This window comes from Nyctereutes procyonoides, unplaced genomic scaffold (assembly GCF_905146905.1).
Source record: "Nyctereutes procyonoides isolate TBG_1078 unplaced genomic scaffold, NYPRO_anot_genome, whole genome shotgun sequence".
NCBI classification, from domain to species: Eukaryota; Metazoa; Chordata; class Mammalia; order Carnivora; family Canidae; genus Nyctereutes; species Nyctereutes procyonoides.
Window position 1 is genome coordinate 6,510,315 of NW_026575134.1, and position 19,730 is coordinate 6,530,044.

The 19,730-nt window shown below is 39.8% G+C and overlaps 1 protein-coding gene across 1 annotated transcript in view; it reads right to left on the minus strand.

The window, feature by feature from the left end:
- HECW1 (HECT, C2 and WW domain containing E3 ubiquitin protein ligase 1) overlaps positions 1-19,730 on the minus strand; it is a 434,806-nt gene that overhangs the window by 44,280 nt on the left and 370,796 nt on the right. Inside the window, exons 17-23 of the mRNA XM_055301338.1 lie at positions 17,502-17,607; positions 16,501-16,597; positions 9,887-9,970; positions 9,102-9,211; positions 3,501-3,621; positions 2,650-2,763; positions 1,651-1,803 (exon numbers count right to left, since the gene is read on the minus strand). Of these exons, the coding sequence (XP_055157313.1) occupies positions 1,651-1,803; positions 2,650-2,763; positions 3,501-3,621; positions 9,102-9,211; positions 9,887-9,970; positions 16,501-16,597; positions 17,502-17,607 (785 nt within the window). The remainder of the gene's footprint in view (positions 1-1,650; positions 1,804-2,649; positions 2,764-3,500; positions 3,622-9,101; positions 9,212-9,886; positions 9,971-16,500; positions 16,598-17,501; positions 17,608-19,730) is intronic.

Here is a 19,730-nt window from a genome sequence, read left to right on the forward strand (position 1 = left end):
TCTCAGGCATAATTATATATGCATCTTAGGCTTGCATACATACACATGCGCACGTGTGTTAAGCATGCATAACCAGGCATTTAAGACATTATGCATAGTTGTTGGTCTACTCATATGCTGCTCCCACCACCACTCCACCACTCCTTGAGGGAAGATCTTTCTCATTTCATCTTTGTATCCTCCTGGCACATAGTATGTGCTTGATTTATAACTGGTGAATTAATGAAGGTATCCCCACAACACCTCAGCATAGTCATATGTGGTATAATATTTGATGAAAATATTTCTTTATTGATTGCTGAATCTAATTTATGACTTTCAAGACATCATGTTAAATTTCTTTTTTTTCATGTTAAATTTCATGTTCGCAAACTAAAGGATGATTGAGGGATCATATTAAGTATAATATGTATTTGTATGTGCTCTTGTGTCATGGGTGCTGCAGCAGTTTCTACTGTTACAACTGCCTGATGTGACCTAAGTCAGAGCTGGCATTCAGTTCTTGGGGTCATAACTCCCCTTAAGGGCCACTCGTCTGCTCCATCTGCCCTGACTCTGTGTTTCTGCTTCACAGACTTCAGCATCCACTTCTTGATAAGTTACAGGAAAAGGAACAAAAAAGGGCAACTTCTGGCTCCTCACTTGTGCCAAACACTTAATGTAGATGCACGGCTGCCTCAGCTCAAGAACTTCAGAGCTAAGAGTTTTTGGAGAGAGAGGGCATGTGCAATAGCTGGAAGTCTTAGCAGAAGTGGGTTATTCTGATGCTTTAAAACAAAATGTGGGCATTTGGGCTCTAAGCCAGGAGGCCAGGGATCACCCCAGTTGCTCCCTTCCCTAGCAGCTGTCACAACACATCATAAATGAGCAATGTCAGATAAGAATCCACATTAGCAGTTTCCAGGACTCATTTCCCTCCTAACAGCAGGAGCTCCTACAGTGAGACTAAGAATAAATTTCAAATCAGGTGTGGTGGTGCCACAGCAGGAAAAAGCTTGCATCCTAGATGTCCCATGCAGCTTTCTGGAGACTTCTAATATCCATATCTGAGGTATCTCACACACAGAACTGCATAGGGTTGACTGATACTTAACTTCTTACACATTTCAGTAAGTGGTAATAGATGCCTTGATAAAAGAGAACCAAAGAGATAATGGATTTTCAAGCCAGGGGGATGCTCAGAGAGCACTTGGCCTAGCAGCCTTACTTCACAGTAAGATGTAGAAGCTCACGTCCACAGTCCTAGAGCCACTGGTCCACAATCAAAAAATTTCAAACTCATGAATAGCTCCAAGACGCCTCCACTGGGGACTCTTATGATTAGTAGACTTTTCAACATTTAGTAAAAATTTCAACATTCAGCTATGTCTACTTACCTTAGTGTTTCCTCTGAAGGCAATTACTGGCTCATCAACATCAATTTGCAGTTGATAGTAAATGTGCAGTGTCTTTAGTAATTTATTTCACGTTCTGGGTGAAAACTAACTGAGTCTTCCTTCTAGGGCCTTGTTGTCCACTCCCATCACTCCTTTTAATATCTGGCCCACTACTCTACACAAGAACTAGTGCTGCTCAAGTCCATACTACTGACTTCTGACTAAGAGAGACCAGAACCTTCAAGCATAAGGAAGCAAGTCTTCCAGATCTTACCATTCGAGATGGTTTTCCACAAACGCAGACATGGGGCTGATCTGCACGGTGTAGGTATCATTTGCAGAGTACTCAAAGAGTCCATAGTATGGGTTGAAGAGCTCCTGAGACAAAAGGAAGAAGAACTCTCGCGAAGGACCACTGTAGTCCAGGCTGCAAAGGAAGCAGAGGCCCAGGAAGCTTGTTACATGTGGGAGGTGGGGGCCTGTTTCTATCCAGGTGCTAGTGTGTTCTTTCAGAGTCAGTGCAAAGGAAAGCAGAGAGCAGCCTTTGTTCTTTACAGTGGATCCCCGTGGGAGCATAATTGGCTGTAGAAAATGAGGATGCAGTTTAGGGGATATGTTTTAGATACCCATGAATAAATTCTTATGGCAGTGTTTCTTAACCTTTATTCAATCATATAACACCAATTGGATAAAGCACATACCTGGCCCATTAAAAATGAGGACCTTGCTGTGAGAGGCATAAAAGAATTTCCTGTGATAGTGCATGTGTATAAATTGAAAAAACTTCCAGGTTTGTTCCAATATGCAATATGCCCTCCTACATAGGCTTGGCCTCCACGGTTAAGAGTTTTTTTTTTTTTTTTTTGTTTGTTTTTTTTTTACAAAATCACTGAAATGCTGTAAAAATTTGTTATGTAGTAGTATATGTGCACTCTAGGAGGAAGAGATTTTTGATCAGATACAAAAGTGTACACCACCTGATAAAGTAAAGATCCAATAGCTTAAGTCTGTATTTTTGGCTTATGCACAGTATAAGTGCGTAAGCTCAGACCCTGGCACATGCCAATAATCTTGGGCTTTTGAGGAGCATAAATTCTAAAGGCTTGGCAATACCTGGGGAGAGAAAGACCTCCTGGAAGGACATGATAAGAATCACCTTGGGGCAAAAGTTAAGAGCCACCCTGTTTTTTTCTTGAGAAAAATCACCAAGATCTGGTGACTCTGGCCTGCCCACACTGAGTGAGATGTCTGCATAAAACTGCTGGTGCCTCACCCCTCCTCTCCAACAAACGTGACGTAGAGCTTGTTTCGCTGAAGCTCCTTCCGGGAATAGGCCATGACCTGATTGAAGGTTCCCTCCAACAAATGGTCCCGACGAATGATGAGCCTGGGAAGAATTCATATGGGCAGTGAGTGGTGGCTCCGAGCTCTGATGTTGGAAAGTGTTCTGGATGAGTTGTGAGTGCCCGAGCTTATATGGTCTCACTCTCCAGCCTCGCCAACAAGGTGCAGATTCCATTAGTTTGGCAATAGACTTATTTTAATGCTCTTTTGGAAATATTGGGAGCATGAGAACAACATGTACATTCTTATAATTGGATGTACCCCATCACATCGGATTTTACTTTTAGGATTCTTTTTGGAATTGATCAAAAATCAATTCCAGCTGGAATTTTGAGTTTAGATTCAGATTCTAAAGATGAAAATAATAAACCCAGAAGAGAAATATACAACTATTCATCTCAATTACAAAGTTATAGAAGTCACAAATTTGACTTATGAGTTAAATTTGTCCCAAGAAAAAGTAAAAGGAAATACATACTTTTTTTGTTTAGTTCAAAATTCTTGGTTTTCTGAAAAAGTCTACCATTAATTTTGTATATGCTTTTGTCTGAAATCTGTTTTTTTCTCTCTTCCTCTTCTCTTTCCTTCCTTCCTACTTCTCTTCCAGTCTAACTGCCTTTCCTCTTTATTCCCAACTTCTTTTTTACCTTCCTCCCTACTATGAATATAACTGTTACCATACCATGAAATTCAATCTCCAAAAAGTATCACAAAGGTATAGGGAGAAAAGGACAGAAAAATCTAGCATGCGAATTCAGTGACAAGCACTGGAGCACTCACTTAATTTTCCCTGGACCCTGACCAAATCCTTTGGCTTCCAGTTTTCGGTAGAAATTGCGGAGCTTGGCCTCAAAGTCTCTCCTGTAGGGTGAAGGGGCTCTTGCGCTGGCTCTCTGTAAACCTGCAGAGAGAAGCACGTTGTCTGAAGGTCATCACTGAAATATGGAGCAATGATAGAAAAAGGGCCAACTAGAGACACATTCCTATGTCTTCATACTTTTCTTCTTAAAGAAGTTTCCCTTGATTTCCATTACTCTTTCAGTTACTTTTATAATAAAATGGAAATAATATAATGAAGAGAAAAATGAATTCTGACAATAAACATTTATGTCTTTTACTCCACTTCAGGTTGTAGTTCTCTTAAAAATACCTTGATAAGCATATCTACTGGCTTAATTGTACTTGGATAATCTAAAACAACACAAATCAAACTACTGTAAACTTTTCTTATAAGTTTCTGTATTATAAGAAATGATTGTAACTATAACAAGGCAACTCAGAGTATAACACACACGTATGTCATACTTCTCTAAATATATTGACCCTAAAATAAACATGGGTGTCCAGTAGGGCTTAAACATTTAGGAGTTTATATTAGATTATCTTGCATCATAGAAGAAACTTATAATAATAATAATAATAATAATATTTTGTTGGTTCTATATAGAAGTAGTTTTTATATCACTTAGAATTTTTTGTGAATGCCTTATCTTATGAGGATTCTATTTAAAAGGAACAGGATTCTATTTAAAAGGAATAGAAAAAATAACATTCTTCTCCAAGTTTTATAGATGGCCAGAATCATGGCTTGCCCCTTCAAGAACTACCATATTCCAGAATTTATATTCTAAAGACTGATATCTACAAACCCACAGGAATGAGACTATCATTACAAATTGAGATGATTGCTACCCATGAAGGAAAGGAACCCAGTTCTTTGAGATCACAGAACACTCTGGCCATGTTCGGGAAGGCTTCCCTGGGGAATAGCCGAAGAATAAGTAAGCATGAAGTAGACTGAATTAGTTAGGAAAGACTTCCATCTAACTAAGATAAGAGATGAGCCGGGCAAAGAGCAATGTAGGTAGAAGATCAGCATGTGCAAAGGTACTGCAGCAAAATGGAAAGTGGTGCTCCAGTTTATCTGGAGCGCAGGGTATGAAGATCAGAGTGATGCAAAACAAGGCTGGTGGGGTGAGTAGGAGATGATCAAACAGGATAAGGTCCATCCTGTTAAATAATTTTGTTTAATACTAAGCACAATAGGAAGCCATTGCACGAGGGTTGACATGATGACATTTGAGTCATGAAAACATCAGTCTTTCTGCAAAGCAGAGAAAAAAATGAGAGGACTAGGATAGATTTAGACAGCCTAAATTGGACTAGTGTGGTATCAGCGGAGGTGAGAAGTGGAGTAGACTGAGGTGGAAGGGACTGCAGTGACAGTCATTGAGATAGAGAACAAGGGAAAAAGAACAAATCTGTGGTGGAGATCATGAACTTGGCCTTCGATGCTGCTACTTTTGAATGTTTGATTGGAAAGAGACATAGTTTGAGAGAGAAGAGAAGAAACCTAGGGCTGAGTCTTGAGCATGGTAGGAAGTGAAGAATGAGTCTGCATAGGTGGCCAAAGAAGTAATTGAAGTGCATATAGTAGTGTCGTAGAAGCTAACTGAAGAGATGACCTAAGATGGAGAACAGTCAATAATGTCAAATGTGGCTTGAGGTGGCTTGATGTTAATTGTGAGAATTACCCACTGGCCTGTGTGTCTGGAGGTGATGGTGACCTCCAGTGAAGACATCTCCTCTCATGCACAGGTGTGGAGTGGAAGGAGGGGCAGGCTTGGTAGGCTTGTAGGACTGGTAGCAGACATTTGGGAAAATGTCTACCTAATGGTTTCAATTTTCTTAGTGAAGGGAGAAGGGATATCATTTGCTAGGAGAGATAGAGAGGGTTGGAGATTTGAGGGTAGCATAAACTTTGAAATAGCAGTAAAGGGGCACCTGGGTGGCTCAGTCGGTTAGGTGTCCAACTCTTCATTTTGGCTCAGGTCATGCTCCCAGGATTGTGAGATCAAGCCCCATGTTAGGCTCCATGCTGAGTGTGGAGTCTGCTTAAGATTTGCTCTCTATGGGGGCAGCCCAGGTGGCTCAGTGGTTTAGCACCACCTTCAGCCCAGAGCATGATCCTGGAGATCCAGGATTGGATTGGGATCGAATCCTGCATCAGACTCCCTGAATGGAGCCTGCTTCTCCCCGTGCCTGTGTCTCTGGCTCTCTATCTCTCTGTCTCTCTGTCTCTGTCTCATGAATAAATAAATAAAATCTAAAAAAAAGGTTCTCTCTCTCCCTCTCCATCTGCCCCTCTACCCTGCTTTCTCTCTTGCTCTTTCTAAAAAAAAAAAAAAAAAAGAAAAGAAAGAAAAAGAAAAAGAAAAAAGAAAGAAAAAAGAAAAAAGAAAAGAAAAAGCAGTAGAAATGTTTACTTAGGAAATGTGGTAGAGTTTTCTTTTCAGTATTCAAGATCATATGAGGTGAGAGAAGACTAATCTATAATGTGTAATCGGCCCTGTCAGATGAATTTGCCCAAGAATTCCTGAGCAAAGACGTAGAGGAAGCAGATAGTGCATTCATCTAGGGGCAGGGTTCTGCAAACAAAATGGAGAGGACTGGGGAGCAAAGGCCATTGGCACAGATGTTACCAAGATAATAAACTATGGAATCTAGGCTGGATAAGGGAAGGACAAAAAGGAAAGGAGAGGCCTGTGTGAACTAGAGGTCCTGATGAGGACAAAGGACAGTAATGGGGAGGGGGAGAGTAGTTGAACAAGTATGTTGAACGGGAGTGAGATGCTTGAATTAGTGATTTTAGAGATGACGACAGGGATGGGAAGGTGAATGTGAGAACAAGTGGTTCTGAGGGGGGGAGGGGAAGGTCATGGCAGACCAGAAATTCCAGAAACCAGGAGGCTAGGCAAATGAATGGGTGTCCTTGTGGATGTTGAAGTCATTCAGGATGATGGAAAGACTTGAGAAGGAGAGGAAACTATGAGACAGATACCAGAGTCTGAGAATGACAGAAAGGCTGGTTGATGAGAGCAACTGGGGGTGGTGGGGAGGCAGCTGAATGGTATAAGCAAGGAAGCGTGAAGCGCATCAGCCTTACCCTTGGAGCCCCCAGCACCTGAGGTGTAAGGGAACCCATAGCCACCACTTGAAAAGAACTGTCCTCAGTGAAATGCCAGGTTTCAGACTATATGTAGAATGAGAATACAAGTCTGTAGGTGCAAGTAGCATTTTCTGTCCAGTACAATGCAGTGTATTTTATAATATGACTTTTACTACTGCTGGTACTACCACTATGCCCATGACCAATTCTATGTATTTTTCTAGTACCTTAAGCTTTACAAAGTACTTTGGCATAAATATCTATGATTTGCTATCTCTGTGGCACTCAGATAAGTTTCAGGAAGGTCTAGAAAATGGGAATTATAAAATTCAACATCAAAATATTTGGATTATATAATCTAGGACCCCCATGGTCAGAGCTAGGGCAATTAAGAATTAAAATGAATTGTGGTGCCTGGCTCAGTTGGCTAAATGTCAGTTGGCTAATGGCCTTTAGCTCAGGTTGTGATCCCAGAGTCCTGGGATCAAGCCCCTCATTGGGATCCCTGGTCAGTGGGGAGCCTGTTTCACCTTCTGCCTTTCTCCTGCTGATGCGCTCTCACTCTCTCTCTCAAATAAGTAAATCTAAAAAATAAAAATTTAAAAAAATTTAAAAAAGAATTAAAATTAATTGGATGATCGTTTAGGTTCATGGTATTAGTAATGGCTTATTAGGAAAGTTGATTCCTTTTATAAAAATTATGCAAGTAATTCTCATTTAGGAAATTAGTATTTCTTATTTTTCTATTTGTAATATGATTGCCTCCTCCATATTATAATGTTAAAATCATACTCTACTGTTGAATGTTTGGACCAAAGTGCAGATACTTTATCAGGTTGGTACACTATCTACAACAAAATGGCAGATCATCATGTAGACCAATAGATGCCCCCAAATGGAAGGCTTTACTCCTCAAAAGTAAGTCATCCTATGTGAATGGAAGGCTTTACTTCCCAAAAGTAAGTCATCCTGTGTGCACTGGAAATATTTGACTGTCTTCATGTTGGCTCTGGCAAAGGTCCTCATCTTCCTTTTCCCAGGCAATGGCATCTCAATTATATGTCAGAAGCAGCACGCATTGGGCATTTCCTTAATAATATGCCTTTGGTGCACTGGTTTGGAGGAAGTGATGATGAAGAGATACTGACTTAGAAACAGATTTTAGCAATTAACAAAACTATCCCTAAAAGATAGTTCTGAGTGATGTAACTTGGAGGAGCCAAACTAAGATATTCTAGTTTTAGAGACATGTGGCAGTACCACACGATGCTGAGTGAGACTTCCCTTCTGGGGACTGAGGACACTGCTAAATTCTGTATCTCTTGTGAATTTCTCGAGTGGCTTCAAAATCCAAGCTTAGACACTGACTCTAGAAGTTGTGATAAAAGAACCTACTAGATTTTTAAAACTAAGTTCCTTTACTTCTAAAGTCATAAAAAGAAATTTGGGTTTACCACCAAGACTTTGAACAAGGTGGTGTTGAAAACTAAGCAACTGAGGAAAACTCTCCAATATCTGGATCTCATTTGGGAATATGGATTTGACTTAAACTAATTATTTTGATGAACCCAAGAGCAACATCTTCTTTTTTTCCACTAAACAGTTCAGTATATATTTCCTTATTTGGAATGGAAAATACCTATAAAGAATTTCTGTATCATAAGTATATTAATCCTAATACATAAAGGAAACTGTAGGGGAACAATTGTGCATGTAAGAAAACTCTGCAACATCTTTGTGGGGACAGAATGGTGGTCCCTAGTCACCACATCACTGAGCAATTCCTTTACACCTAAACAGAAAGTTACTAAAATTAATATGTAATAATATTCTGAGTCATAAGGCAAAATGTTTTAGAAAGGGCTCTTCCCCTCTAAATGCCTGCAGAGTACCTTTGGAATACAAAAGTAATTTAGAGCTGGGGTCAGTAGACTTTTCCTGTGATGGGCCAGGTAGTAAATATTTTAGGCTTTTGTGGCCCTCTGGTCTCATCGCTACTACTCAGCTCTGCTGTTGTAGTGTGAAAGTTGCTATAGAAAATACATAAATAAACAGGTGTGACTGGGGTTCAATAAAATTCTATTTATAGACACTGAAGTTTGCAATTCATATAATTTTCATGTCATGAAATATTATTTTTATTAAAAATTTCAAATTATTTAAGAATGTAGAATGCGTTTTAGTGTGGGGGCATTACAAAAACAGGCAATTTGTCAACACCCAATTTCAACAGTGTGGTTTCAACTAGAAAATTGAGAGAGAGGAGAAGAGAGTGTATATATATATATATATATATATATATATATATATACACATATATACACACACATATACACACACACATACATATACTACTGCTCTTCTTCTACCTTCATCTGGTGGAAACCCAGACGGACACTTACAGGAGATAGAATGTCAGATACTCAAGTTACCTGGGGAGTTCTGAGGTGAGGAACAGGGTGAACAGCGGGGAGAGAAGCTGTACCCAGGGTGGAAGGCAGCCTGCAGTGGGACATAGGACATAATCTCTTCTTCAAAGAGACTGTAAAGTAAGAAAAGAAGAAGAAGAAGAAGAAAGAAGAAGAAGAAGAAGAAGAAGAAGAAGAAGAAGAAGAGAAGAAGAAGAAGAAGAAGAAGAAGAAGAAGAAGAAGAAGAAGAAGAAGGAGGAGGAGGAGGAGAGTGAGGAGGAGGAGAGGAGGAGGAGAGGAGGGGGGGAGGAGAAGAAAGAGGAAGGGGAGGAGGAAGAGAAAGAAAAGAAAAGAAAAGACAAGAAAAGAAAAGAAAAGAGAAAAAAGAAAGAAAGAGAAAGAAAGAAAGAAAGAAAGAAAGAAAGAAAGAATGAAAGAAAAAAGTTAATTTTCTGTTCACGAGAGAGTGTTCATGAATTACTATATAGTGGTTACAGGTCTCACAAGGCAACAAAAGCACTTAGGTTCACTTAGACAGGCACATGCCAGCGTGCAAATTCTCAGTGTTATTTTAAATCCTAATTAATCCTGCAATAATAAAGTCTCCATTAAGTACTATGCACAGTTCTTGATACCTCAGTTGTGAATGTAAAGAAGGCAATGGGCAGCAGGTACAAGGGTGGGGGGGTCCTACTCTGCAGCTACTAGAATCCTCTAGAACAAATGCAGGGTGTTTCAGCTATAGCAGTAGTGGAGAAAAACTGCCCAGAGCAGCCTTTCCAGAAGTGTTTCAGGCTTAGCCCCTTACCTCAGCAAAATTACTAGATCTGCATCACAGGACAACTTTTCAAGCCCATGATTACCCTCAGTCCGAATGTAATGGATTTTCTCCCTAGAATAATGTAGGAAAGAAAATAAGAATTACACACCAACACATAAACGAGGGCACACATCCCTTTCTGACTCGTTTCCCTGCCAACATGGCTGACTAGCGATATTCTAATGTCCAGTGAATTTTGTGGTATTTTGAGCTCCTGTAGCAGGTTCCCATGATGCTCTACAAGGGATCACCCTTCCTCAGACTACAGGGATGGAAGCTGAGGAAGACAACAAACGTAGTACCTCAGACAGCTATGACAGTTGGCAGGGAGGTGGGTAAGGAGAGCTGCCGGAGGACTGCTGTGGGCTCTCGGCATCTTGGGAGCCATGGGAGGAAAGAGAAAGAGGGCAGGCATCTCAAGAAATCTTCCACCTGATGGAAAATGTATAATGCGACACCAGGGAAGAGGGGCTGGCATCCAGAATACCCGAGTCTTCCAGGTCAGTTTGAGCACAGGTCTCAATTTCTCAGTTTAATTATAATTTGCATTCTGACTCTCTTCATGACCTCCAACTCCAACCTGACAAGTTATTCCGATGAATTTAGAGATAAATAATATTATTTTGATCAGATGAACTTGGTACTTTGCTTCTCTGGCATTCAAATATTATAAATGCCACAACCAAGAATCATTCCATTGTGTGCATGCTTCAAAGAAGTTTTCTTCCCTTTCTTGAAGAGATGCCACAGAAATCTGAGAAGATTTAAGGATTTGCTTTTTTTTATATTTAACTTTATTTTTTTTTAACTTTTTAAAGTGTGGTGTTTTTTTTAACTTTATTTTTTGTTAGCATTTTAATTTTGAGATAATTTTAGAATCATATATAGTTGTAAGAAATTAATACAGAGCCATCCAGTATACCGTATACTCAGTTTCCTCCAATGTATGACTTCTTAAAAATCTATTTATAAAAATACTGCAGATACAAATTTTTCCTGTCTCTGATTATAATAAGATGAGCCCAAATCTTCATCATTACTTGCATATTTTCAGGCAACAATATAATAAGCTTGACCTTTTGGTGTGTGTGTTTTTTAAAAGGAAAACTTTTTGGCCTCTACAAAATAAGATTAAACAGAGAAATGTGTTGTAATCCAACTTCTCAGTATAGGTAGCGTATCACTGCAATAAAGGCTATTGCCCAAACCTTGGGGCGGCGGGGAGGTGTTCATTGTGGCTTCTCTGACTGGAGGTTCTGAAAAATGGAACAGACCTGTCCACACATCATTTTGCAGGAAGGATGTGGAAGCCCAGCCAAGAGTGAAAGCACAATGCCTCCTCCATCACCTGTCTCCCTCTGTGTGTCTCTATGTTTTCAATCCCATGTTTCTGAGCTTTGGCCTCTAAATCCTGATACCACCTCCAGGCCTCTTGTTTGGAAGCTTCTGTGGATCTGCTCCCCTGGTTTACTGACTTCAGCCCCACAAAGGACTCTCAAATTTATATGTCTTCCCAATGACAATGCCCCTGGGGCAGATCATCTTGTGGCCCCAAGGGACCTATACATGGGTAAGCTCCTGGTCTCCTTGGCTGGAGGAAAAATGGAGAGAACTTTCTAGGAGTTTCCCTTTGTTCCAAGCATCCCTGAGGAAATGAAGGCCAAAGGGGGCCAACTATACTAGGGCAGCACAGTGCCCAAAGTGGCACCACACTGCAGTGGTTCTGTTATCCCACCACCCCACATTAACCATATCCCTGTATCAGAAAGCCAAGCCCACTTTTCTGAGACTTTCAGTGGCTTTCCACAGGACATTGCACTCTCTTTCATGTATACAAAACTCTTATGTAGACCCAGTGGTCTGGGGGCCTCCAAAGGCCCTGGGACCCATTCCAAACGCACTGGAACCGGGAAAGATCTCTGACTGTGAGAATGCCATCTGCCTCTCCTACATATATCCTTTGTCCATCAGCAAAACTCCACTGCAAAACTCTCCTTAGGGCTCAGTTCAGTGGAGCTACCTGCCTCCTTGACATCTGGACATCTCTCTTTGTGGCCTCAAAGGCCTCAAAACTTAATATCCACATGAAATCCTTGAAATTCTTTTGTCACTATCTTTTATTACTAAATTCTGATCCTGTTCTTTTGGCCTCTAACACATTCTATAGTTATATATTTGGCTTGAGAAAAATCAAAGTCAAACTTGTCTACCATCTGCCTTCCTCAATAGATAGCAAATACGATACAAAGTGGGACCAGTGTCTGTTTGCTTTGCTACTGCATATACAGCCCTTCTTGATTCAGAATACTGGCACAATAAAAGCTTAGAGGAAGAATGAATGAATGACCACTGCTACCATAACCCTTAAAGTAAACAGATGTCATTAACTCTAGGTTTTCTGGCTCCATCTTCCCTCTCCTTAGGTGGCTTCCTTCTGATTCACTGTGTTATCTGCTGAACACAGTTTTCTGAGGACTCACCCTTCACACTGGCTTTGTGGACTTAAGACATGTATCCATGACTCCCCGAGAAAAGCAATGGCTGAACAAGGGTCTCAGTCCCCGCTTGAAGACCACAGAGGAAGCAGTAAGTTTATCCTCTGGGCAGTGTTATGGGGGAAAGGAGGTTTTCTATTCAATCTTTGGACCTTTAAAATGGAACTGACTCACCCCCACATCAGATCCAGGGGCAACTAGTCACAGTGAGTAGTTCCTGGCTTCCTGGTTCCTGGAAGCCTGACTCTTGTATTGCCTGTAAGCAAATTTTTCCTCTTGTTCTCTCTTTTTAATTCCATGTTTTTTAGCCACTTTGGGCCTTCTGTTTTTGGTGAGATATTTGGGTTCTCATTCAGGGTCTACAAGTCCTTCAAGGAGTCCCTAATCTTAAAGAAGTTATTAGTTTATATACTAAATAATTGCTGAGATTTTTCTAATTCCAAGTTGTCTTAATTCCAAATTCCCCATGTCTGGAAAAATCATAATTGTACAATTCTGCACTGCAACAAAGCTTTTAAGGCTTCTTGGATTTTGTTATAATGTGATACTATGTAATAGCACTGAAAATAGTTTACTTTCACTCTTTTACCCAGGGGATGATTACATTTTCACTTTTAAAATGACTTAAATGAGACTCCAGTGCCCTTGGTGAATTCAAATTCCTCAAAAAAAATAGTCCTGAACTCATTAGTTATTGGTAGAATCAGTAACAGAAAAAAAGTTCAAGAGTAGCAATCTCTCAGAAACTTTTCATATCATACAACTTCTCTGAAAATCCCTTGGAAATTCCCTTAAATTATGCTTTTCTGTGAGTCAGGGAGTAGCCCACAAATAAATGAGCCACATGACTTGAGTATGGCATTGCCTTCTGTGGCACAGTAATAAAATGGGCAGAGATGAGCGTAAGTGGAAGGGCTGATCACTTATGCTAAAGCTCATCTGTTCATCTAAAGATCTTCCAAACACTCTAAACATAATTAGTGTTGCTTATTTTCAAAGTAGAGGAGTAGGTTCTGAGGGGAAGAGTGATACAAAGGCAAAGACTGGAAGATCCCGCACTAAGGAGTTTACACTAGTACAGACAGCATTCAAGAGATAATGGAAAAATATATGAGAAGAATGCTATCAAAACAAGGCAAAAGAAATATTAAAGTTTGCCGAGGTTGGTGAATCTTTGTATTTGGTTTGAGCCTTTAAAATGAGTTGAGCGGTCCTTAAGAGAAGAGCCATTCCCAAGAGGGCAGAAGTAGGAGAGGACACAGCCTGCTTGGTGGAAGTGGAAGACACTAGAAGGGAAAACTAGCTTGAGATAGAGTTAGGTTAGGGCCATGGAAAATGTGTTGAGAAATCCTGACTTTATTTCACATACAATGGAAAGCTTTTTTTGAAGGCCAGAAGTGACATGATTTAATCTGTGCTATAAGAAGGTAATTCTGGCTATAACAGGTAGGTGATATCTGTTACAGTGATAGATCAAGGGGACATGTTCCAGGAGACCCCTACAAAATCCAGGAGAGAAATGATGAGCACCCAAATGCAGGCCATGACAGGGCAGGAAAAAGAAAGGCTGGAAGATAGAAAGTGAGGAGGCGTATGTTTTGGTGTGGAGATAGAGAAAGAAGGAGGAATGGAGACCTGGCAGTGGGGAGGACGGGTGGTTCTAATTCACACAGAGTAAAAAGCAGTGAAAAGAGGTGTCAGTGAAGCTGTGTGTGTGTGTGTGTGTGTGTGTGTGTGTGTGTGTGTGTGAGATCAGTGAATAATCCACTCTGGGAGGAGTAATATGAAATTGAATTGCAAAGAGGCTATTTTCAGGTGTTGGTGATTCACTGAGAAGTCAAAGCAGAGTATTACAGTTGCCAGCTAGATTCAAAAGACCACCAAATAGGAGGTGAGGAGTCCAAGGCAGTCAGTGACTGCATTCCCAGACCTTTCCTGATCCTTTATACACATACCCATAAAAGCATCTACACAGTGCCCACATGGTAATCTGTATCTGAGGAGATTAAGGGTAGTTTTGGACTGAATAACATGCTCTGAATAATGGTCTCGAAGAGCTTGATCAATAATTCAAACTCCAACGGGACACATCTAACCATCATGTATGGCCAGATTCCAAAACACTGTGCAGTTAACTGAAGCAGAGAGATACCTGAATATCTTGGAAAGTGAGATTTAAGAGATGTTCTCTTGTTATCACTTTGGGTGGCTGTCCTTTCCAAATGAAGTGATTCATTTTCAAGGACACTCATGCAACAATGACACTAATGGATAGTAAGATTTAAGTAGTTAGAACACATGGTACTTTTAATACTTTTGGTTTGCTGGTTGGTTTGTTTTTTAATATGTTCATCTAATAATTGGTTTACCACTAAGTGATATTTTAAAAATAAAAATAGTTAAGATGGATTAAAGAACTAAATGTGAGACCTAACACCATAAAATTCCTAAATGAGAACATAGGCCGTAATTGGTTTGACAGTAGCTGTAGAAATATCTTTCTAGATATGTCTCCATAGGCAAGGGAAACAAAAGGAAAAATAAATTACTGAGACTACACCAAAATAAAAAGCTTTTGCACAGTGAAGGAAACCATCAATAAAACAAAAAATAACCTAATGAATGGGAGAAGATATATGCAAATGATATATCCAATAAGGGGCTAATATCCAAAATATATAAAGAACTTACACAACTCAACACCAAAGCCCCCTAAATAATCCAATTAAAAATGGGCAGTGGACATGAATAGATATTTTTTCCAGAGAAGAGATACAGATGGCCAACAGACACATGAAAAGATGCTCAACATCACTCATCATCAGCGAAATGCAAATCAAAACTACAATGAGGTATCACTTCACACCTGTCAAAACGGCTAAAATCAAAAACGCAAGAATCAAATGTTGGTGAGGATGTGGAGAAAAAGGAACTCACATGCAGTGCTGATGGGAATGCACGCCTGTGGAGCTACTCTGGAAAAACCAGTATGGAGTTTCCTCAAAAATTAAAAATAGAATCACTACATGATCTGATAATTCCACTATGGGTATTCACCCAAAGAAAATGAAAACACTGATTCAAAAAATATATGCGCCCTATGTTTATTGTCACATGTACACAACAGGCAAGATATGGAAGCAATACAAGTATTAACCCATCAATGAATGAAGAATATGTGGTATATATACGCAATGGAATATTACTGAACTAAAAAAAAGAATGAAATCTTGCCATTTGCAACAACATGGATGGATCCTTTAGGACATGATGCTAAATAAATAGGTCAGTCAGAGAATAGCAAATACCATATGATCTCACTCATATGTAGATTTAAGAAACAAAACAAGCAAGGAAAGGAAACAAGCAAGGAAAAAAGAGACAAGCAAGGAAAAAAGAGACAAACAAAAAACCAGGCTCAACTACAGAGAATAAATTGATGGTTACAAGAGAGGAGGTAGGTGATGGAATGGGTGAAAAAGGTGAAGGGGATTAAGAGTACACTGATCATAATGAGCACTAAGTAATGTCTAGAATTGTTGAATCACCATATTGTCTAACTGAAACTAATATAACATTAATTAATATGTTAATTATACTTGAATAAAAAATTATATGATGCTTTACATAAGTAATTTTTTTTAAATTATTTATTTATGATAGTCACACACAGAGAGAGAGAGGCAGAGACAAGGCAGAGACATAGGCAGAGGGAGAAGCAGGCTCTATGCACCGGGAGCCCGACGTGGGATTCGATCCCGGGTCTCCAGGATCGCGCCCTGGGCCAAAGGCAGGCGCCAAACCACTGCGCCACCCAGGGATCCCCATAAGTAATTTTTTGATGAAAGATATTTTACTTTTTCTGGGTTTCTTTCTGAATCAGTGGAAATCATTTTAGCATTGTATGGTTAATATGTAACCTGGCAATATGGCTATCTCTGTTAGTGGCTCTTCAGAGAACATTAGAATCCCCTGGATCCTTCCTTCTGAGTATTCAAGAGAACAAAACGAATCATAAGCTTCTACTCTCCCTCCACAGAGGTGTTGTCCCCCTGGGGAGACGGGCTGGAGAGACCCAGAGCTAGAGGGTGAGCGACAAGTCCCTACCTGAGTGCGTGGTTTCTCGCCAGGCTTGGCTGACGCTCTTGCAGCATTTCAAAAATGTTTGGCTGGCGAAGAAATGCCACAATCTTGTCATTATATGCTGAAACAGACAAAAGTGCACGTTGTGGTTGAGTCTTCAGCCCAGAGATAATTTCTCTAATGGTTGGAAAATGGCTGCTTGATACCAGGGTTAGCAAAGGACTTTGAAGGGCAGATAGCACACTCATCAAAAAAATGTAAGCTCTTGAGGGCTTTTTTCTGTGACATAATAGCATTATCATTTTTAAAAGATCAAACCAAAAGTAAACCAGATCTAAGTTAATTATCCTTAATATTCCAGGAACTTAACTCATCCCTGTGTGAAGAGGTGAAGGAGAATAAAATTGCTCTTCCATGAGAGGAGTTCTATTCTCTTCCTTCTGACTTCTCTTGGCCATTTTCAATAGTTATTACAGCAAAAGATTCTTTATGAGTTCAAAGAAATCCCTTTCTGAGCACTTGACCCTTATAACCTGTGGTGAAGGTGGATTTCCCAGGAATAATAATGGAAATAACCAAATCCATTTGGGCTTTCTCACCTCATTTCCCTTGATACAAGTGGCATCTACCTCAGGAGGTAACTGAGGTTAGGAATGAAGACTATGCTGACTTATCCCCACACACACCTGGGGAGAGAGGTCTAAATTAAAAACTGTATCTAATAGCAACAAGATCCATCACCTCATTTAAACTATGCTCTCCTGGACTTGGCTAACGAATCACTGAATACAATAAAGAAGAAGAGGGTGAAGGCCTGGAAGAGAGCAGAGACAGGAAAGATGGAAGGACAAATTAAGGAATGAAGGGAAAGGCATTTGGGTCAGAAGGGGGATGGAAGCAAAGGGTGGGAGTAGATTACAGGGGAGGAAAAAGAAAACACAGAATTCTGAATATTAGAAGATTCATGGCAAGAAGAAGATAGCCTATGTATTGGGTATCCAGGGTCCCCAAAGCTTGATACATACCTAGTGGCAATGACTCATGTTGATGCTGGCTCCGAATAGCAGCTACAAGGCTGTGTCCTGGCCTGGCCAGTAAAGAGGCTCCTCTGTTTCTAGAGACTTCTGAAGCCTAATTTCAAAATAAAATTGTTAGCATTGGAAATCTTATCAAATTCAGATGGACTTTTAATGCTAATTTTTCAAGATGAGGGGTAAAGATCATGATATCACCTAAGTTAAAAAAGCAATGAAGTTACAATGCTCAAAGTGAGTGGAAATAAGCAAGTTAAAAAAAAAAAAAGAAAGAAAGACTAAGTAGGGTGGTTGATGGTTTTTAAGAAAGTGATTGTGTTAGATGTCATAAATGTTAACCAAATTAATATACTGAATACACTAAAAACATTTCTGTTCATAAATACATTCAAGAGACATAAATTCTACACGAACATTATCAGTAAAGATAAGTTTATGGCTTTCATTTCGAAAGGTTGGCACTCAACTTCAGAACTGAATGTGGAATGGACTTGCTCTTTTTAACAGCACGTATCACCCTCACATGGCCATTCTTTGCTTAGTGCCTATTATTTCATTCACTGTACTGGCTACTCTTCACATAGTATCTTCTTATTCTCTCAAAATTCTGAAAGAAAAGCATTATTAAGCCCAGACTACAAACAGGGAATCTGAGGATCAGATAAATTATTTGCAAAATTTTTAACTCGAAGAGACAGAACTAGGATACCAACTCATGCTTGACTGCAAAGCATTTGTTGACTCCTTTTCTGCTATTAGCCTGCAACCGATACCCTGGCTTTTGATGGGCATTTTGACAAAACTACATGAAATGCAGAACTTACTTAGCTTAAAACTGATATTTATGATGATAAATTTAGATCAGTTTTAAGTTTTAACAGACCCTCCAAGTTCTAGAGCATGACAATGAACTTTCTACCATGATTCTCTGTACATTTGTTCCTTAAAGGGCCCTTGCAGGGTAAGCTACTTAAACAGAGGCTCTATAAATTTTCCACATTGGGATCCACTCATCAAATACATGGGGTTTGCTGTAGAGTATGATTCATTCTATGATATTTGGTAAAATATGCCAAAATAGGCTTTAAAAAATTTAAGAATTATATTAAAGATTATTTTGTAATATACTCATAAGAAGCTCAAACATCTAGACAAATAAGGAAAGAAGATTCTTCCTCTGAAATCGGTATACAATTTGCTCCCACAGAATTTAGGAGAGGTAGTGAGATCTTATGGTACAAAGTCCAGAAACGTCAGGTCAATCTCAAAGGGGCCATTTAAGACTAGGCCATGTGTCACATTGCAGATGACAAATAGGACAGATTACTAAGGGCTTACTAATTAAAGACATGGTAATTGCTGGTTTTCCTTTGGGTCCTACTTCCACACTCCACACAGACAGGGATAACATCCTTTCTTGGCAGAGATGTGCTATCAGTTCACTGTCTGTGTACGGCAGTCTTTGAATTGCTCTTCTGGAAGTAGTAGAGATGCAGATCCATCCTTTCTCTCCTGGTCCTTCTCCTTGCCTGCTGCCTACTGGAGGGACAAGGAACTAGATTCTGTGCTACTGTAGTAAGCTTCTCATTTGATGTCATTAGCCCTCAGCTCTGTCCTGCTAGGATAGCCAGCCACCAAGATTTAGAAGCTGGTACTTCTGCAACAGCACTTTCCAGTCCCAATTACATGGTTGCAAAGCAAAGTGATGAAAGAAAGCCATGCTAATTATTAAAATAGGCAGCACTGAGTCTCTACATTTCTTTTTCCTTGAATTAATATGTAAAGGCTATCTGGGACTGAAATGATAGGTCACTTTTCCTTGGAAGGAATTATGTCAGTCTGCTTTAAAGTGTGTGTGAAAAAAAAATAAAGTGTGTGTGAATTATTTTTGATGCTGTGAATACAGGAATCTGAAGGACCACTCAGCTGAAGATTATCTAAATGATGTATTACAGAGAGAAACTGAGGAAACCGATCTGATAACAGACCTCAGGAAGGCATGGCTGTGTACCAAACTCAGGTGATGCCTGCTGTCACACCCTGAGCTAAAGTGTCTAATTGCTCGTGGGTTGCCTTGAAATAAATAGCACTCTGAAACAGGAAGAGGCTCACTTCTATTCCGGGCTGCCACAGGGAATTCATGTGTTACAGATATGTTTTAGGGAAAAATGGTGCCTACTTCTGAGGTCATCTGCTCACTGGCAAAACTAAGCCAGATTG